Source organism: Castor canadensis, chromosome 7, assembly GCF_047511655.1.
Source record: "Castor canadensis chromosome 7, mCasCan1.hap1v2, whole genome shotgun sequence".
NCBI classification, from domain to species: domain Eukaryota; kingdom Metazoa; phylum Chordata; class Mammalia; order Rodentia; family Castoridae; genus Castor; species Castor canadensis.
The window spans coordinates 16,345,465-16,367,460 of NC_133392.1; the positions used below are offsets into that span (position 1 = coordinate 16,345,465).

At 40.8% G+C, this 21,996-nt stretch overlaps 1 protein-coding gene and 1 non-coding gene across 10 annotated transcripts in view; both read left to right on the forward strand.

Annotated features, from left to right (window-relative positions):
• The window catches only part of Ablim1 (actin binding LIM protein 1), a 291,006-nt gene that overhangs the window by 91,135 nt on the left and 177,875 nt on the right, over nucleotides 1-21,996 (forward strand). For 8 of the 9 annotated variants that reach the window (XM_074078244.1, XM_074078246.1, XM_074078236.1 and 5 more), the window contains exon 2: nucleotides 2,465-2,602. The exons of the other annotated variant lie outside the window; for it this stretch is intronic. In XM_074078244.1, the coding sequence (XP_073934345.1) occupies nucleotides 2,465-2,602 (138 nt within the window). The remainder of the gene's footprint in view (nucleotides 1-2,464; nucleotides 2,603-21,996) is intronic. 9 annotated transcript variants of the gene reach the window in all.
• LOC141425078 (U1 spliceosomal RNA) lies at nucleotides 13,872-14,041 on the forward strand. Its single transcript, XR_012450187.1, has one exon. It is a non-coding gene; the product is annotated as a U1 spliceosomal RNA (small nuclear RNA).

The following is a 21,996-nucleotide window of genomic DNA, read 5'->3' on the forward strand; positions in this document are numbered from 1 at the left end:
GCCTTTGGGAGTGGAAGTTCTTTTCAAATCTCTAATTCTGAGTGTGGGTTAAGGTTAGAGGGGAGTGGGCCTTAGTTTCTCAGTCTAAGATGTAGGGTTTCATGTAGAATGGAGTCTCTCATGTCACAGAGTTGCTGCCATGATTAACAAATTGGTGGTTTTAAAGTACTTGGATAAAAAAACAAGTTGCTATAATGAATCACTGTGAAAAGTACTTGTGGACATGTGCCAACAGTTTTCTGGGATTTCTGGTATTCTCTCAAGAAAGAGAGGCAGTGGGCATGGCTTTTTGGAGGCATGCTTTGTGTTTGCACAAAAGTAATGCTATTATTCTCTCTCTGGACAGATTGTGTGTAGATGGGTAGGTTCTTCCATCTGAGAGCTTACCTTTGTCTCCTGACTGACCTCCCCTTCTGTGTGATCTGAATGAAGTTGTTTTCTAGAGCATTTCCTATTTGGAACATTTTTTCTGCCCTCCTCTAACCCCCCGTTAATTTTTTAGTAAATTAGTCTTGAAAGCCCAGTTGGAACATCATGTTCTCCATCATCTCCCCCTCACCAGGCTGACTTGACTTTTCCTTTTCATGCACTTTCATGAAATATGAGGGAATGTGAGAGAATGACACACCCCGTACCCACCCCTTAGAGGGAAAACCCTTTCTTGTGTGTGTGTGTCATTATCGGGCATGGAATAGAAATATATAAAGCTGTTCCTGTAAAATGTAAACCATAAGTAGCCATTTCTGTTTTTTGAGACATTTGCTTTCATTAAGAAGGAAAATTAATAGGGATCTTGAACCATATCCCCAAACCAGCTCCCAACCTTTTATTGCTATCGATATGCATTGTAGTTAGGCATTTCCAGGCCTGGTCTCCTGCTAATCTGTGTGCTCTTTGAGGGCCCCTGGCCCTCTCATCAGTAAGGCTGCTAACACCTGGCAGCTGGTTACCTCACAGACACAAAGGATGGAGAAAAGATTGGCACTGATTCTAACCAGGTCTCCTGTTCTAGTCTTATCTGGCTTATATATCTTGTTAGATCATCAACCACAGGTAGTTCTGTGAAGTCAACATTTAAATCCAAAGGTGAATGATCCCAACAAAAGAAACCAGTGAGCAAGAGGTCCTGATTACAGTATAATCAGGAAATAGATTACCTGGGATATTGGACATTTTCTAGCAAATTGGCAATGAACTTGAGGTTTGTCAGAATGAGTCAGAGATTTTCAGTGTTGAGAGAGATGAATTATAAATACTTCAAACTGTGCTGTTGGAAATGCTTCCTTCTGCAGATTTCCTCCTGGGAGGGCCGTGGCAGGGAAACCAGAGCAGGCAAGCATGGTGCACCTGCTCCAGGGTCAGCACCTCTGTCAGCAGACGTGCAGAGAGTGCTGATGCTGAAGTTTCTGGTTCTGCACTCAGCTATTTATCCCACCAGCAAGGACAACCTGTCTACTAATTACCAGCCCCTGGGACAGCTTCCTATGGCCACAGCTGGTGAGGCCTTGGGGCATGTGCCTGCCACTTAGTGCCTTCCAGTTCACAAGTTCTGACTAGGAGCTTGCATCTGTGTATGCTACGGTGTGGTGTATAGTGTGTGAGTTTCCCTCTCCCAGTAAAGCACTTCATAATGACCAACGTGTGTGTGCCTTTGATAGACACACTTTGATCTAAGTAGTGGATACTCATATTTCACAGTGACTTCTGATGAAGAATTGTCAAATTTCTGCTTACAAGGCACTGAGTATCTAGGATGTGTAGAGCCCATGTGAAGGAAACAGGGTGACAAAGACATGGCTCTTGTCCTCCATCAGCTTAGCAGCTGGCAGAGGAAATAAGAAAGTCTAGAGATAACCCTGTGACATGGCAGAATGTGATAAATACTATGGGAGTGCAGCTGTTTGGGGTCAAAATAGAGAGAAATTGATGCTAGCCAGAGCAATTCTAGAACTCTACTGGAAGAGGTAACATTCGAGCTGCATTTTTAAGCACAGGTGGACTTTCAGAAGGTTCTGATGGAAAGGAGACCGAGGAATTCAGGAAAAGAAAGAGAATCATGGGAAAGTTGAAGGATTTGAGAGGATGAGACGTGTTCAGGGCATAGAGATATTTTGGCAGCTGATGGAAATGTCAGCCTGGTGGATTGTGACGGTGCACAGCAACTTAGCATTCTGACTCCATAGCATCACGGGAGAGCCTTATGCTCAGGGGATGCCTGTGACCTCTCTCTGAGTTGATCTTGTCTGTGGATGCTTCCTTGAAGGCATTCCAAGCCTGCCTGTCAGAGAGTATTGTCAGAGAGTAACCTGAGACACTTGGTGTCTGTTAAACTAATTGTGCTTCAGTCCTCAGAGTACCTTGGTGCTTTCAATCTTGAATGCTCAGCAGATTTTATGTAGTATCTGAATTATTAATGGAGATGATATGGAAGAGGGGGCTTGGCTGTTTGTTTTGTTTTGAGCAGGTCCTGGGCAAGTGGCATTAAAGGAAGAAAGGCAGTTGCTTACAGTGATGGACGAAGCAGGCCTTCCAGAGGAGCCCTGCCCAGATGGGAGCCTGTGCCAGTATGCCCAGAAAATCACAGCCTGCTTTGGAGGGATGGGTAAGACCCCTTAAACATTGGGCTTTGCAGAGGAGATGCCCAGAGTTGATGAAACAGGACTAATTTTAGGACTTGCTGGGGGTAGGGAGCAGGTGCAGCTGCTGGAGGGAGAGACCCTTCAATGGGCCAGTCCCTTGTGGGAAAGCTCAATAGAACCCCTTTCTTGAGCCTCCTCACTTAAAAAAAAAATGCCCTTTTTCTGCTCAGTCTCTTCCCTATAGCAAAGATCGCCCTGAGGATTGTGAGCACCTGCAAGTGTTGTGTGAGGGCTTGCTGAGCTCTTTTGTTTGCTAATTTTGATTTTTTTTAATCTAAAAACCAACTAACTCCATTGTCATTGATGAAGCCTAAACTAACTTCAGACCATTTCCTTAGAAACTAAGTTTCCTAAAGATTCCCATTTTAGGACAGGGATTTGCTCTCTGAAAAAAAAATCTTTTTCTTAGCAAGTAGCAGGTAGATCTCAGCAGATGATTTAGAGAAGAGGGGGCATTCATCTGGGAGAAAAAGACCTAAATCATTACATAGACTAATTTAAAAAAAAAATACACGATACATTTGTGAAGAATTGCTGTGTGAATTGACCTGTAACTGGTGATAATTATTTATGGCATGCATCCCCCTGAGCACTGTGCTGCCCCAAATACCTGGCTCTTGGTTGAAATTTGTCTCATCAGATATTTATTGAGCTCCTTTGGTATGCAAAGGCAGAGTGCTCAGAACCTCTCCTTGCAGACTGAAACACCTTATTGAATTGTCCTCTTGATGGTTTCTTTTCATAATTTATCACTAAAAAAGAGCTTGTTTAGGTGTCCTGGAACTGTTTTTTAGCAGGATTTGGAGCTTCCTGTCTAATCAAAGACCTTGAGGAAGCTTAAACATTTGTAGTTGTCATTAGCTTTGTAATGTGGAGCATTGTGATGTCTTGTTTTACATCCAGTAAAACCCACCCCATGGCATTCTTTTGTCATTGCTGGGATGTCATTTGACATGGGCTGTAGCAGAAGGCTGGTGTTTGTTGCTGTAATGAAAGAACCCAATCTCCTGATGCTTCTGTAGGGTCTTCTCCATGGTGTGTCTTCCTGGGGAAGCCATTGCTGTCAGGCAGGTAACAACACTGAAAGTATATTTTTTAAGACTAGCAGCTTGGCCTCTGCCAGGTGTTTACTTGGAATCATGTGGAGGGAGTTTAATTAAAAACCCTGGACAGATCATTAGAGGAGATTAAGGGAGGAGGAAAAGAAGGAAAGAATGATAGAGAATAAATAATAACAAAATGCATCACATCTGTGTAGGAATAAAACACAATGAAACACACTGAAAACTGCTGAACAACACAGGATGGGGGAAAAGTGAGAAAGAACAGACTGACTTAAGCACAATATACTTACGGGTAAAATACCAAAGTAAAGATCCCACTGAACAATGACTAGAAACCAAACAGTGAAGGACAGGAATGTAAAACAGGTCATGCTAAGGGGAGAGCACTAGTAGGAGAGGGAGAGTAAAGGAAGAAAGTAAAGAGGATGAATATAGACCATGTACTTTCTATACATGTAAGAATATGGAACATCAAAACCTGTTGAAGTCACCATAAGAAGGGGACTAGGATAGAAAGGAGAATAATGGAAGGGATAAACCAATTCAGCATATAATACATGTATATATGGAAATGTCACAACGAAAACCCCCGTATAACTACCATAAACTAAAAAATTTTCTTTTTTTTTTTTAAATGAAGGACAAGAAGGTAGAATAGCTCCTTTCCAAGGGTAGGTACCAGTGGGAGCAGGGAAGGCATAAGGAAAGGGTGAAGGAAGACGAGTATGGTGGAAATATTTTGTATTCATGTACGAAAATAGAACAAAACATATTGAAATTTTTCTGAGAGGATAAAGGAGAAAGAGGCAGTGAATCTAATTAAGATATATTGTAAGCACTATGTAAATGTTACAATGTCCCCCTTGTACAACAATAATATGCTAATAAAAAAAAAACCCTGGACATTTAGGAAGTGAAACTTAGTTTCCAGGAGCTCTGCTGCTAACTGCTGGCACCAAGCCCCAAGCATCGAGCATCTGAACTTCTCCTCTGCACTGCACGAGAAAGGGGCTGGCCTCCTCACATTTATGTGTGGTTAGGTTGTCTTTAAAAGCAAGTGGACATGTGTGGTTGTCATTAGTCCTCTTTAGATTCACATTTAGTTTCTTTACCATCCTGACCTAAAATTCTTGAAATGTATCAACTTCTTCCGTATAATCCTGTTATTGAAGAATTTAAATGTTTTCTTTTTATAGTCTCTCAGAAGACACTTTTTTTTCTGTGCTGGGCATGGAACCCAGAGCTTCACACATGCAAGAACTCTGCCATTGAGCTACACACCCAGCCCAAGAACTGCTTCTTGAACTAAATATATAGATCTATAAACTTGTTAGTTGATGAACAGCTAAGCAGAGAAGTGGGTTAATGCTTTGGTTTAGTTCCACTGGATAATGTTTGACAAGGTTAGGGACTGAGAAGACAGATGGCTGTCATGGTATAGTTACAACTGGTCTTGGTCAGGAAGATCCTGGATTTGAATTTTAAAAAATGCTATCTGTCCATAGTCTGTTTGTGTATTTTTAGTATGCATTAGAGCCTGTGTTTATGTGGCTGCACCATGCTTCTCTGTATAAACATGCAGCCACGTGCACACACACACACACACACGCAGGGACACACACACACACGCAGGGACACACACATACACCCACACACCCACACATTTTGTAAAAAGGCCATGTAAACACTCATAAGAAAGTAGCTGTTCAGGTTCTGAGTTTGCAAAAAGCAGAGCTGTAGGAAACTGACTAACCACAGCAAGAAGGAATTAATGGTGAATGGTAGAGGTTCCCACACTACAATGTTTACCAGAAAAGTACTCTAGAAGAATCTCGGTCTAAGGTGAGCTTTGGGGATCAATACACTGGCCCCTTTCCACATTTGGGAAACATTAATGGAATATCTTCCTAAGGCTCTTCAAAGTAAGAAAGCAAGAAATAGAAACATATGTGTTTGTTTGTTTGTTTTAACCTGCTTTGTGAACTGCTTTTAGAATAAGACTTTTTTAGGGAAGAAGGTTGGTACAAGGCTTAATTCCAAACTTTTGGAACAGAACATGTGAGATGACACTTCAGGAGAGGCAGCTCCCATGTTCCATGGTCCTTGGCTCCACCCCAGCCTGGGAAGCCCCTGGAACTTTCTCACTCTTTCTTTCCCACTGTGCTTCCCATCAGGCTAGAACAAATCCAAGTAAATTTTAATCTGGGTCTTTAATTCTGTTGCTGATCCCTGCATTAAAGATTGGGAGCTAATAACAAAAAGAGGCAAGAATTTCTTTTCTTGCTTCATCTGCCTATGGCCTTTATAGAAGGGTCCAACCACTGTGTAAAGAACAGTCATAGCTTGGGACCTGGCTCCTTCTAGGTTTGTTGAGTTACATGAGGAAGTCTCTCAGCTTCTCTGACACTTAACCCTCCCCATCTTAAAGGCCAGAGTAAATCAAGGCTTTCCAAATGCTGGCCCTATCATGGGGGAACTCTTAGAAATAGAGGTACCTGGGCTCCACCCACAAGGAATTTCATGAGGATCTCTGGGCTAAAGCTCCAGCTTTTGTATTGTTCAAAAGTTCTACAGATAATTCCTGTGTATGGGGATATTTGGAAACCACTGGACTAGATTATCTTCAACGGCCTTTCCATCTGTATGATTCTAGTCTAGTTCAACTGCACAAAGGCCTTAATGATAAGAAAATTATATTGGACCCAAATAGTTCAATGACAGGACTGTGGGTTTCTTCACCTTGACTTGTGACTATTGTGGGGTTGTAAACCATCACGTATCATACTTAACCTTATTGTGTGGATGTCACAAGATAAATGCTTGTCACCAGGGTTGTCCTTTATATAATCATTGAGGGTCCTACTGCTATATAACTTTGAAAACATGAAGCTACCTTCACAGCAGTTCTGTCTCCCTCCTGTAATTCTGCAATAGCAGAAAACCCATGAAGCAATTGCATCAATGTAACGAGGCAGAAAGATTTTTGTGGCACTGAAGGAAGGGGATCAACTGAAGAACATGGAAAGGAAATGATTGGTTACTGTGACTTGGGGTTGTATTGGTCACTAATTGAAACTGAGGTGCTTTAATTGAGCCCTCCCCCCACCCCGTGACCTCCAGAAAGCTGGATAACTTGGAATTGCTACCTTCAGGGTTTTTTTCTCTGATGTGTATTTTTAGATTACATACGATATGTGTCTATTTCCTTAGACCTATTCTGAGTACTTTTATCAGATGATATTAGATATTCTACAAATATTTGCAAATGGATTCTTTTAGCATTTCTCTAGATGCAGTATTAATCTTAATTTTGAGAATGCAGTCGTGTTTCAGACTGACAGTTGTGAGTTCCTGGTAGTGGCTGTTTTAATAGCTAATCATCTGACTAGAACATGGAGCCCTAACTCTTGAGGGTAATCTCTTAAATACGTCTTTCCTAATCTTCTTTACTGGATAGTGTAAGAAGAGACGATAGGGAGCCAGGAGAGCTGAGAGTTAGCTGTGGGGGAACCCAGCTTCTCGTGCTTCCTCATTTTGTTGTCATCCCTGCCAACATGCCTTCCTTCCTTGGTTTGAAGTGTCTGGGGAAATTGTGCAGCTCTGACAAAGGCACAGTCACCTCATCTGAGAGAAGCAGCATCAGGGGCCAGTACAGACGAAGACTGGTTGTTGAGGACCCAAGTGTCCCTGGCACCCCCTACTCTGCTCACAGACGTGCCACCATCACCCATTTATTTTACTTGTATTCTGAGACCTGTGACCCGCCTGAGCATGTGTTTAGCAGCTGTGGTCCTTTTGGTAAGTAACAAGCCTACTCTGGACATGGTTTTGTGTTTTATGATTGACATAAGTAATAAAGTATCATTCTTCTGTAATGTGTTCTTCCAAAGAAACACTATCCTTACTATATAATTAATGAGACAGGGTGAGAGGAATGGAGAATGTAACATAAAGACAGCTAAGAGCACAATTCCAAGTGTATTTTAGCTTATGCTTTTTACAATCTCAATAACAAGTGTGTCTCTTTCCAAATTCGGCATGAATAATTATGAGTGCTAGGAAGTATGATGGAAAAGAAAGATCTGTATCAATAGATGCTATTCTTATATGACAAAGGATGAATGGAAAAGAAATATTCAAGGCAACTGACAGTTGCCTTGACCTAAAGAAATAAGGGATGACCTAAAGAAAGCTGAGGTCCAAATTGTGTTGCTGCCTAGGGAGGGCTATAATACTCTAAACAAAAAGAAAAAGAAAGTGTTTGTCATATTGAGAGAGCTTGTTGAGGCTTCTTTTCAGTGAAACTCGTTAAAATGTGTTACTCATCCTTCTGCCTGGGCAGGGGTGGAGAGAGCCCCGGGTGAGGAGAGAATGACTGCCTTTAACAAAGTTTCAGACTTTGAAGTTAAATGGTGCCTTTATTAATGATAATGATATGTACCCAAATACTCACACCCAGTCCAAGTCAGTACTGAAATTAGTGAAGGAGGGCACCAGCCTATTAGACATGGTCCTACAAATGTGTGAAGCTAAGTCAAGTGAGGCAGAAAGCAAAGTACCTCCCTCCTATTTTTGGACCATCAGAGGAAGGCAGGATTGGAGTCAGGCTAGGTGAAGTAAGGGAGTTAATCTATACTAAGGTATTCTGCCATTGTAATTACTTTTTAACAGATTTATTGAGCTATAATTTATTTATTGTGCTGTACAATTTGCCCTTTTAAAGTATGCAGTTCAGTGGTTTTGAATATGCTCACTGACATGTGCCACCATTACCACAGGAAATTTGCAAACATTTCCATCTTCTCACAAAGAAATCCTGGGTCTGTTAGCTATTACCTCCTCACCCCAACTTTTCCATTCTCATCCCCCAACCTTACCAAATCACTAATCCACTTTCTATCTCTATAGATTTTTCTATTCTGGACATTTCATGTGAATGGACTCATAATATATGAGACCATAATGTACGATCTTTTGTGTCTGGCTTCTTTCACTTAACATAATGCGTTCAAAGTTAATTCGAGTTGTAGCATGCATCGCTACCTCATTCCTTGTTGTGGCATTGGATTGATATGCCGTGGTTTTTTGCCCTTTATCAGCTGATGGATTCTTGGGTTCATTCTACCTTTTGGACACCACTATGAACATTCATGTACAAATTTTTGTGTGGACATATGCTTTCAGATCTCTTGGGTATATGACCTGTGGATCATATGTTAACTCTATGTTTACTCTTCTGAAGAACTTCCAGACTATTTTACAAAGTAGCTGCTCCATTCTACATTCTCACCGGCAACATGTGATGCTTCCAACTTCTCTACATCCCAATATCACTTGTTATTATCTGACTTTTTAGATCTAGCCATCCTAGTGAGAGAGAAGTGATATCTCATTGTAGCTATACTGAGCTCCAACTGGGACCGACACAAGCAAGACAGGGTACCAATTCTGACTGATGCTGATGGTGACAGTTGTTGGCTCTCTCACTCACCAACAGTCTCCACTTTACTACTCTGGGCTCATCCCTTTCAAGGCAGCAAGGGGTGGAGATGGAGAAAGCCCTCTTGCAAGCTGCCCTAGTCTTCAGAACCAGCCGCCTATGCCTCTTGAAGCTTAGGGAGGCTCTCTCAAATATTGGCTCCACATCTGTGGCTGCCTAAAATTCTTTTATGGAGCATAAAAATGTTTTATTCCACAAGTAAGGATAAAAAACAAAACATGTAGATTTCTGCTGTAGTTAACACTCCTTGGTAAATGACTTTGGTGCTTCTGCTGAGTGCTTTGGATCATATGTTTTTGGAATGTGCTGTGGCTGCTCTTGAAAGAGAGAAATTCTGTCAGGTAGAAGAAGGTGGGAAGCAAAGGGGAAACCAGATAAACTGTAGTTGAATGAGAGCATGCTTGGCAATGGCTTACCATCAGGTTGACTCATGAGGGAACAAGAGACTGCACAGTGTCAAAGAGCCCTGGATAAAGGAAGAGTGAGCCTCATGGGACAGCCATATCTACATGGAGGCAGATAAAGACATCTGGGAGATAGCTGAGTGTTGTGGCTTCAAGTTGGGTTATTCCAGAAGTTGAGTCCCAGCTCTTTTGTTCACTAAATGTGTTACCTTGGGAAGTTAGTGTCTCCAAGTCACAGGTCCCTGTCAATAGGTTTTTAGAAGAATGTACACCTGGTAAGATTGCTATGCACATGTTTGCTCCATATATGGGGCCATAAGCAAAGTTTTTGTGGGGGCCCTACCAATATAAACAATTTGAGTCACCCCAAATCAGTGTGTCAATAGTCCAATCTTCTTCAGTCGTGGAGAATACCATGACAGCCCAAGGATGTGATTGCCTGTGAGTATTCGCTTGTGGAATGGAGCCATGTTCAGGACCCCCTGAGAAACTTCATCAACTTGACTTACAGGACTCCACTTCTTGGGGCATCTGGTCAACCCCTGCAGAGTGTGGGAAAGTCATAGAGGATCGTCATCAGAGCACTCTGAGGAGGAGGCTGGGCTGCCCCACCCGGATGGCATGGCTACCTCCTCCCCCCAGCAGCTGGTCCTGGAACCAGAAGAGGTCTTAGACATTTTTAAGGGAGGCATGAGGTCAGGGTACAGGCTCTGTTTGCCCAGGTCTAAGGGAAGTATTGATTATGAAGATTAAGTGAGAACACACATGCCAAAATATTAGGTATTTTGGAATACAAAAGCATTCACTAAATTTTAGCTAAAATATTGTAATATGTTGTTTAAAAAGTATTTTGATTATTGTCTTCTACTGCTATGGAGCAATCAAAGCCCAGCTTTTGTGCTGTTGGAACCCAAGTCTATAAATGCAGCATAGGAAGAAGGATTCCCAGGAAGCCACTCTGTGTGCTCAGAGCATCCTGTTTAGGACAGGTGCTGGGAGGAAGTGCGCCCTCCTGCAGTTGTGTGTGTTCCTGTGCTAGCAAGCTCCAGAGTGCTTGGGAGCAGCTCCTGGCAGGGTACTTGGGAACATTTGGCAAAGACCTCCCACAGCTGCCAGAAGGACCTCAAGATGCTGCAGCTTCCTGTTGTTGTCTAGTGTTCCACGCCTGCTTTGAGCCATGCAGGACTCTATGCTTCTCAGTGTTTCCCCATGTATCTGCCTTTTCTTGTGCTCAAAACAACCTGCGGAAGTCAGCAGGCAAGGGACTGATTTCCGCATTTAAGAACAGGAAAGGAATTAATAAGAAGGTGGGACCTGTGGACAAAACAAATCTACCTTCTATACAAAGGGCTTCTGCAAGTAGATATAACTCTAGCTTTGACTGTGAATATAGCACTATTCTGGGACCAGCTGTCGTTCACTGGGGGCTGACTATGTCTCAAACATTATGCTGAGTGTTTTATAATTTTCCTCGTTTTATGTTTGCAAGTACTCAACAAAGCAGGTCCTAGTTTTATCCTCATTTCATAGTATAGAGAACCGAGACACATGCACTTAAAAGAGACTGCCTAAGCTCGCACAGTTAGTCAGGGGAAAAGCCACATTTGGACCCAAGTCCAAAGTTCATTATCTCAGCCATGATGCTGTACACCTCAGCCTGAGTCCCATGGAGACAGGTCATTCCTGAGGTCTGCCGGGCACTGGCCCACCTACAGTTTGTGGGTATTATTGCTAAGTGAGTCTTTTAGTAACTCAAATTTGAAGAGTGTCACAAAATAAATTGGTTCTGCTAGAAAAATTAGCAAAGATTCATTTTCTCTAGTTCATAAATACAATCTGTAGGGGATTTTTTTCCCTCACTGTACTGCAGGGAACTGAGTAAGCTTTTGAATCTGCATTTCTTTCTGTCCTTCTTGGCTTTGGGGTCTAATACAAAAGAAAGAGCATATTTTGGGCAATTACCTTCTTGACAAGCAAACGAGAAGAGTCTGGCACTGTTATCAAGAGCTGTAAGGATATCTGGAGAGGGTTCAGTGATTATGCAGTCAGCTGAGTACAAATCCCAAAGCAGAATGTTCTGGACTGGAGACCAGGGACCAAAGTAGACTTGGCAGTCTATTCTCTGGAAAAGAAATTCATATCCCTGAAGATAGAAAGGTGATTCTTCTCTGCTGCAAGCACCTGCTGGGGCCCCTTTGTTATGTTCAGAACACCCATAGAGCTCGTCTTCACTGCAGATGGTCACCAAAGGCCAGTGTTTAGATGCCACATAACTGACAGGACCTCATATGTACAGTGTTGTTTCTTAAAGTGACATCAACTTATTTTTCAAACTAACCATAATATATGATATTATGATACCTTAACTTTTATTTTTATGCCCTCTTCTCCCCCCATTCACTATCACTAACATGAGTATTAGATAGAGAGCCCAGACATGAATGTCAAAGGGCCCTGGGAAGGCCTTGGGTATTATGAGACAAAGGTCAAAAGGGTCTTTGCTGTCCACAGTTTGAAGAGATTCTTAAACAGTCTATTTATTTATTTATTATGTATGTATGTATGTATTTAGGGGGAGGAGATGGGGGTTGACCTCACTCAGGACCTTGGGCTTGCTAGGCAGGCACTCTTACCTCTTGAGCCAAGCTACCAGTCCTTTTTGTGCTTGTTATTTATGAGATAGGCCTCTCTTTATATGCCCCAGCCAGCATGGACCGTGATCTGCCTATCTGTGCTTCCCAATATAGCTAGGATGATAGGAGTGCCCAGTTCTTGGTTGAGATGGAGTCTCACAGGCTTTCGTCCCAGCTGACCTTGAGTGGCCATCCTTGTTTTCTGCCTCCTAAGTAGCTAGGATTACAGGCTTGAGCCATAGCACCTGGCCTTCAATATTTTCTTGAGCTTTTCTATAGCATCTTCTTGGTGGTATTGAGAGGTTGTGTTGGGGAATATGGTAATTCCTTGCAAACCTTAGACTCCATTATAACCTGAAAGAGATGGTCTATCTGGCTGGAAAAAAAAAATGTATCCTGAGAGATTGGCAAGGAGGAGGAGTGTCTGGTCCCTCCCCAGAAATTCACTCTCCTGACTTGGTTGTTCAGAGATACAAAGTAGTGTCAGGTGTCTGCTGTGTACGGGAGATGTGCTAGGTTATAGCCTCCTTTTCCTCCACATGTAGGTCTTCAGGACCACATCATTTGTGGAAGAGATGTAGTTCTGTCACAAAAGCAGTCTCACTTTAATTTTAGTTCTGTTGAGGATGGAAATGATTGGTGGTGGCCAGTTTCTTCTGTCTTAGAAGGGTAGGGACACTGAGAGATTTGAGGGTCCAGCTGTCTGGGAAAGCATTAGATAGTTTGCTTTCTTAACTTTTTCATAGTTACCAATAACCCCTGTTAACTTCTCAAGGCTTTCATTCCATTTGTTAAATCACATTTCCCAGAATCACGTCTCAAGGCCAGTCATTCGATCTTATCCTACCATTAACCCCCACAAATGACCAAGGTAGGCTTCTCTGTCTTCAGTGTCTGAAGGACCCTTTCCCACTGGCTTCTCTCTGAACCTACAGTTCTGCTGTCTGGTATAGACTTCTCATTTCTCAGATAAGGGCAGGACTCAAATCAAGCTTTTCCCCCTCTGGAAAGGCTTGATTTTACCACTTGCCTTATGCTCCACTGTGCATTTTTACCATTCTAGTATATCTCTGGTGGGGAAGCCTATTTATAAATCTCTTTTAGTGCATTTCAAGTTCCTTCCTGAAGTATGGAGGGAGCCATAATTATATTTTTATTCCATTATAGTACCTGGCATGGAAAAAGATGTGTAAGTGTGTGAGTAAATGAATGAATGTGTATTTGCAGAAACCAAAGCAGTACATGGTTTGTACTGCTGAGGCCTGGAGAAGCAACAGAGTGTGGTGGCTTCGAATTCAGAGATGTGGGTCAGACTGCATTGCCAAGTTCAAAGTCCAGCTCCATTCCTTTTAGTTTGTGCCCGGGATGAGTGACTTAGTATCTCTAAGCCTCACTTTCATCACATGTAAATGTGAATAATACCACCTATGTTGCCAAACACTATGAACCCTAGAAAAAATGTAAGAAAGAAAAATTTCAGCACTTAGTAGGAGCTTAACAGATATTTCCCCCTCTTCCTGGCCAAATTATGAGACACCAAATAATTGTCCAGGTAACATTAGTTTCCAAAGGACAGAAGGATAACTGGAGTGGCCAGAGAAAGAGAAAGGGCGATTTAAGATTTAAACTGGATACTTACTGGGCAGGGGAGATACCATGACCATAAAGGTGGTTTTCCCAGGGAGAGGCTTATTTATCCCTTGTTCTCCAGGTGTGCTGACCCCTGCTATTTCCCCAAATGCAGGAAACTGACCTGCATAATTTGTGGTACTGGGGGGGACTATGTTTATACTCTCCCCTGTTTAAAAAAAAAAAGAGAGAGATTCAAGCTGGAAAATAGGTAAGATTTACCCAAAATATTTGTAAAAGGGAAATAGTCCAATGATTTGAGTAAAAAGAGAAAATAGAGCTAAGACATTTTTCATTTAGTTCCACTGACTGTACCACCTTGGTCCACCCTTGTTTTTGTTTGCTTGTTTGTTTATTTTATTGATTATTGCTTTTTATTTCCTTGTTTTATTTTAGATCCAAGAATGTATACAAGTAACTATTTGCGCATGAAACTTTCCCATCTAAATTACTCCCTTGAGTAACTCAATAGGTTGGGATACCTGATTTTTTAAAATTATATATAATTTTAAAAACTAATCTTACTTACAATCAGAGGGCATGACAGTCTGTATGAGTGTATTGTTTGGCATTTCTTTTATCCTGGCTTAAGCAACTTTTGAATCTTACTGAGAGTGGCCTACGTTTAGAGAAATCCCTGATTCAGTGTCATCTGATCTAAATGATGCTACACTTATGATAATAGACTCCTGTTAATGTAGCAAATCAGCCATGAGCCTGAAATGACCCTGGATAGATACAAGTTTAAGAAAGGTGGTAAGATTGTGTGTTATTCACTGGGGCAGATAGGTAGCCAGCAGGGTGGTGATTCTGTCCCTGGGATAAATGACAAAGGCAGCCAACAGGACATAGCATAGTCTATGTGTTGTGCTTTGGGGTCTAGAGGGGCCAGGAGTGGATAGTTCCCTTCTCAGCCTTCCAAAGGCATTGCTCCCAGAACACATTAGACAAGTCCTTTGTAAAATCAGATTCATGGAGCCTTTGCATTTAAATATGTCAAAATTCTAGGTGAATTTTGACACTAGAATTCTAGATGTTTCCTAAAGGTAGAAATAAAACTATGATTTTATGGAAAAGGAATAAAACACTTAACTTTTATGAAGCACTGAGTGCGAGGTCCAGTGAAGTAAAGGACATTTGCAACGTCTGTTGCATAGTCTGAGGTAGGCATTAGAGCAAGATCCTAGCGTTTTTAACATTGCAGAAGAGAAAAGTGGACAGACTCAGCTTGGGTGAGACTTTCCAGAGAAGCTCTCCAGCCTCTCATCCTTTGTAGCTCCTCTGAACGCTGCACAAATGCCAGCTAAGCAACTGTTTGCTTGGCCATGTCTATTTGTTTGCCTGTCTCTTCCCTCGAGGTATAAGGCACCTTGTTGGCAGGCAGTTGTGTGAGTGGCCTTTGTTTCTCTAGTGTTTAACAGTGTTGGTAAATAAAGGTCTTTCATGTGCTTGTAACTGAGATATGACTCACAGTTCATTAAATTATCAGCAGAACATAAATCATTATGTGATTTTAAGAATATTTAAAAATTGTACAACCATCACCACTACCTAATTCTAGAGCACTTGTGTCACCCCCAAAAGAAACCTTGTACCCAGAAAGACACACTCTATATTATCCACATGCCCCAGCTGTCAATTACTGATCTACTTCCTGTATCTGTGATTTGTCCACTGTGGACATTTCATGTAATTGGAGTCATACATTAGACCTTTTTTTTTACTTAGCATAGTGTTTCAAGGTTCATCGATGCTGTAACATGTATCAGTACTTCATTATTCACATCCAAATAATACTCTGTCATATGGGTATACTAAATTATGTTTATTTATTTCCCAGCTCACGGTCATTTGTATTGTTTCCACTTTTTGGCTATTATGAGTAATGCTGCTATGAACACTTGTGTGCAGAGTTTGTGTGGTATATATTTTTCTCTTCTCTTGAATATACATCTAGGAATGGACTTGCTAGGATGTATGATAATTCTATATTTCATGTTAGTTTGAGGAACTGCTACACTATTTTATTTTGTATTCCCACAGCTGAATACAATTTAGAATTAAATCAAAGCTAGCCCCCCAAAGTGAAATAACCAGTTTTCATTAGAATGAAAATCCCATATATACATTCGTGTTTATTTACATCCTATATCCTCGAAACTATTTATACCCTCCAGCCTAGAGATCTGCAAGCATAATCATCTAAAGGAAAGTAGGGTCTTTACTCTTAGACATCATTTAGCTGATGTGAGTGAGTTAATATAGCCTCAAGATTTATTTGTTTGTTGTTCAGAAGTCTTTCCTCATCCAAATTATATAGCCTTTTTTTTTTAAGATGGCAACTAAAATTCATCAGAGGATGTCAGGGACATTCTGATTCACAGTTCACCAAGGTTGCATATAGCTCAAATGTATAGAGAGAATTCTCAGGACATAGAATGAGACTCCCATGGGATAAAAAGGAGCTTGGAAAGAAAGGTCAAATTATTGGGGCCACTGCCAACACCCACTGTTCTCTGTTTTTCTGTCCATCATGACCCAGAGACTTTGTAAGGTCACTTTTGACATCACTATTCTGGTCTAGAGGGACAAATCCCAGTTCTAGTTCATATCAGCCTTTTCCCTGAAGTGCTATCACGTGATTCTAGTGGGTAGCTGGATGTGTTCATCTCTTCTCCTTTTCTCAGACCAGACTTTTCCTTAGAGGAGACCGGAAACTCTATAATCTCTTGGTGATGGGCAGTATTGCAGGGGTAAGATTACTTAATAAATAACTGCCTGCTCATTGAGGTCATCTGTTGGTCCAGTATTATTCTTGAAGGAAATACTAAGTAGTGGTAATTTGTTTAGTAATATTTCAGCTGAACTTAATCTAACACCTAACATGGTTCGGTTGAACAATAAGAGTTTAACAGCTACTTCAAACACATTCCTTGGTTATCTTCTTTATTAAAAAAAAAAAAAATACCAGGAGTGATCCAGTTCACTTTCAGAGCCCAACCAACTTTCTAAAAGTTTTACTATTGTTGGGAAGGACCACATTGTACTTAAGGCTTTCCTTTATTTCTTTTGCTGAGTGACAAGCATTCCTTCCTTCAAATCTGCCTACTATTTTCTTAGTACCTCTGATTCCAATCATTTTAAGGGTATTTAGTACTTACGTTGTTTGCTCTACTAGAATGTAAGCTCACTGAGGGTCAATATAGGTCTCTCGTCTATATCCCGCTTTCAGCCAGTTGGAAGCAATGCTTTGCATGTTGTAGGTGCTTAGTACATAGTCATTAGCATAAGTAATGAGTCAACAGTCATTCATTTCTTTTCGTTCTTTCTTGAGTTTTGCTTTTGTGGATGCTATGGCTTAATGTTGTTTTTGTGGCTATATCTGTATGCAAATTTAATAGCCTGTGAACCATTTTGGTAAATGCACAGGGTTCTTTACTATATTTTATTCAGGAAGAGAGACAAATATTATGTAATCCAGATCCAAAACCAAGAAGAATTTAAATATTGTAACTATTTCCCTTCCTGTCCTTCCTCTAATCTTCCCCAAACCCCAACAAATCCAATACATATGCAGAGTATTTTCCATCCTGCTGGAGCTAGAGGAAGGGAAGAAAAGAACCTTCTATATCGCTTTCATAAATACAGCAGACTTGACTTATGGCATAGAATACTAGCACAATCTTTGATTGAATTGCAGCAATATTTGCAGCTGTTTAAATTTTTAAAAAGAGAGCCCATGGTACATTTAAACACTAATAAAAATGTCATTGTAAAATGACTCATTTCTATAGAGCTTGATAAATTTCATAAATCATATCTTTCCCCCTAAAATATAACTGCAGGCTGAAAAGACATTTAGCAGCCTGTTTATGAGGAAATTTTTAGTTTTCACCTCCATTATCAGAGTCAATCTATGTATGCTTATTTACATATTTTAAAGGAAGAAGCTTTTAGCCTGGCATGCATACATACAAATTCCATTATGTTTGCACAATAAAATGATCCAATTAATTATTGATTCTTTTGAGAAAATGTACATCTGTTTGATGAACATGTGTGGCTTCTTCAGGGTGCTATTCTATTATTCTCTGTAATCTAAAGTGGAAGGTTAGTAGAAAATGATCAGTGTATCAAAACATTTTCCTTCCCTTTTTTGGCATAAAAACATGGGTATCTTAGATTTTCTTTTTTCCAGGCTGCTCCAGTATCATCAGTCTAGTTTAGTTTAATCCTATCCCCCAACTCACATCAGCCTCTTCTGACACTCCACCTCTTGGAACTTTGGCACGTATGTAGATCGTCGGTGCTTGCCCCTGGTCTGACTTCACTTTATCTTTTAATGCTTGTCCTCACTACTGACTAGGATTTCATACATATCTCTTCAGATGATCAGGAATGGAAACTTAGTTGACCCAATTTTTCAAGAAGGGATATAGATTATAAGTCCTGGGCCAACAAATGTATGGTCTTTTCTTTGATCAAGCATCTGCTAACAATCCAGTGTCCATGGCCAAGGGCAGAGTCATGGCTCAGTACCTTTTCAGGAAAGACAGAGTGAGGATAGAAGAGGAATGGTTGGGCAAGGTCTTCCAGGCATATTCTCACACCTGGGTAATGACTTGATATTGGTAAATTAAAGTCTTGTCATGAGACTTTGATCTCATTTTCATGAACAGAAGATAAAAAGTTCTATGTGGCACTCCACATAACCAATGTTATCATCTTTGTTTTTCTGCCTCAGTTTCTGGAGGAATGATGCTAGAGAAATCCAAGATAAAAGTCAATTAGAACAATCAGATTATTGCACTAAGAATCTGAATAGAATCAATGAAAAGATACAGGTATGCTATCTTTCTCTTCTTAAAGAACCCTGAAAATATATTTACCTGTGATACACTTTGTTTTACCAAGTCCAAGAAATGGGAACAGGGGCATAAAAACTGATGAGATTTTCTGTGATCTCTAAGCAAAGTGAAGCAACTGGGTGATATGATCTGAGACTGCTTCACTGAGGTGCTTTGATGGACAATCCTTGGTAGGCTGGTGCCTGTCATTGTTCCCTGTGGTGAAAGCAAGGACAGTAGCACTCTGGTACTACTCTTCTACCTGCCTCTTAGTTTTTGTTTGTTATAGTATTGTTTTCATGTTGTTCTTTGCTCATATTTTCATTCTCTTCTAACTACAATCCATTCATTGTGTTACCTATTTCATATGTAACTGATTTCATTATTCCTTGCTAGCCCTTTTACCATAATGGTTGTATTTTTGAGTTTAGTTGGACTCTTAATTTCTGGATGTTGTTGTTAAGATGTTTTCCCAAGAAGGGTTCTTGGTGTTGTATTACCTGAGATTGTTTGAGTTTGTAGGTGGTCTGCCATTGCCTTTATGTCTGAACACCATTTTGGCTAGGTGTCAGGTTCTTGGGTGCATACTTGGCTTCTCAAGTCTTCAAGGTTTTGTTCCCTTGTCTTTTAGTCATCAGTGCTGCTGTTGAGGAGTCTGAGGAAAGCCTGATGGCTTCCTTCTCCCTGGATGCCCAGAGAATTATGTGCTTTGAAGTTCAAAAACTTAGACCAGGACTCACATTTTCTTTCTGTATCGAATTTTTCCAAAACATTATATTTGGAAAAATTATACTCAAATCTGCAAGTTCTGCTCTATCTCCATCCCAGGGATACTGCATCAAATCTGTGAACATATCTGCTTCTTAGGCTGTGTATTTCTAGGACATAAATTTTAAGTCTTCTCTTACACATCTGTTGGTTTTTCTCACATTGTTGTAGACTCTTTGCTCTACATTAATTGAAATCATCTCAATTATTTTGTGTGCTGGGAATTTGATATTTTATTGTCACCTGTTCTGTTCTTTGGTGTTTCACTTCTTTATCCTCAGTTTTCATTTCTTAATTTCTGCATTTTTTTGTTCTTCCTCTCTTTCTGTTGTGCCATCTTTTCAACCTTGAGCTCTTTTTTATTTCATGCACCAATTCAACATCCTGCTAGTTATCCCATGGAGAAGACAATCAGAGAGTGTAACTGTCTCTGCCCAGAGCCCCTGTGAGTGGCTTCCCCCCAGTGCAGTCACTGAAAAGCCAAGGTTATTGCAATGACCTATAGGGCTCTTAACTCCTTCTGCCTCTTACCTTCACTCCTCCCGTTCTCACTGGCCTCCCACTGCCTTGATTCACCAGGTAACCTCCCACCTCAGGACGGAAGCTCCCATTATCCGCTCTGTCTGGAGTGCTCTTTCTACAGATCTCCACATGATTTATTCTCTCTCCTCCTTCAGGTAGTTTCTCAAATGGTAGTTTCCCAAAGATGCCTTCCCCCACCACTCTACTTAAACCCACAGCTCCTTCTCCCAACATGCTCCATCTTCCAGCCTTGCTTCTTCTCCACAGTACTTAACACTTCCTATCATCTACATATATAAAGTATACTTATTTATTTTATTATGTCAATCCCTACCCCCAACCAGAATCTAAGCTCCTTTAGGGTAAGGATTTTTTTTCCCCCCACTGTGATATTCCAGCACATAGAACAATTTCTGAGACTTAGTAAGCACTCAGTAAAGATTTGCTGAATGAATGAATGAATGGGCTGAAGACAGCAATTTTCCTTTCCTGGGAAGATTTTCTAACATCAAAGGTACTCATTCTTTGACAGTTGGCATCACACTGCTTTTTCTCATTTAGCAGCTAAGGTCATATAACAAGGTGTCAGGAGGGGGCTAAATTCTTTCTGGCATCTCAGGTTAAATTCCAGGTGTTGGTATTATCAAAGGGTCTTTATAGCCTAGAATGGTTTTGGAAATGATTTTACAGTTTTCAGGCTTGTCCTATTTTGTTGTAAACTGATGAAGCCATGAGAAACTAAATAATAACAATCGTTACTCTGCATTGCATTCCTTCGCTGTGCCTGGCCCTTTCATTTCATAATGAACACCCCTTAGTCTCACTCAGTGCTGAGTACATAATGTGCAAGGTCTGGTACAAAAGGAAAATATGGGAGGCTCCTTGCTCAAAATGCAGGAAAAACATGCCATTAAAGATACTAAGATATAGTGCTTTTCATGATTTTTGTGGACTCTCAACTTGTAGTGTTTTGATTACTGTTCATTGTCCAAAAGTAAAATAAAATTTTTAAATTATTTTACATGAATTTTACCTTTCATCTTTATGCTATGAAATGACAATTTTAAAAGCAAACAAGATCATTTAACTCATATGGAATCACTGAAATTATATCATTTATATTTCAAAGATTATAGATGCATATAAATATTTCATCCTTTCCAGAACAGTGGAAATGCTACCCAAAACTAATTCAGTGGTTTTGATTTCACTGTTAAATACCTGTGGATTCCACCAACACACTTTACATTTTGCTTACTGATGAGTCAGGAGGGACTGAAGTAAAGGGTCAATGGGTGGCCCTGACTTCCCCTTTCTTTCATTTTTAATAAAAGTGGTTGGCTGATTCCAGGAAGGAACATTGGTAGAAAAGGAAATGAACACCTTTCTGCATTCAAAGGAAGTGGTTTCAATGGAAAGTGAGCTTTTAGTGCCCCTGTTTATGGAGGCCTAGATGCTATATCTTTCCTTGTCCTCACTTTTGAATGGTTCTGAATTCCCGCACATTGTGGGTCCACTGGAGTTCTGCACTTATGGAGCACTGCAAGTGTTCTGTGATAATGGGGCAGCAGGAGCGGGAGACACACATTCTGTATCTATCTCACCTGGTTGCATGTGTCCCTCACTGTCCCCCTGGACGTCAGTTATGAAACACAAGTTTGGAGTACATTATTATACATTTCAATTGACCATGGCACCAAATACACTAAATAGAGGGCCCTTCTGAGCACAGGATCCTACAGAGCTACACAGGTGGCATGCCCTAGAAGCTGGCCCTGTCCTCACCACAACTTCACCAGTGGAATGTGTTATTACCATTCACAGATGAAATTGCTGAATCCCACAGAGAGAAAATAATGTGTTCAAGGTCACACAGCACGTACAGGAGCTGGAATTCAAACCCAGCCTGTGTGTGATGAGGCTGTCTGTGTGGCCACGTGACATAACAGAAATAATGAGTACTAGGAGGCCAGACAGGAAGGATTCTGAC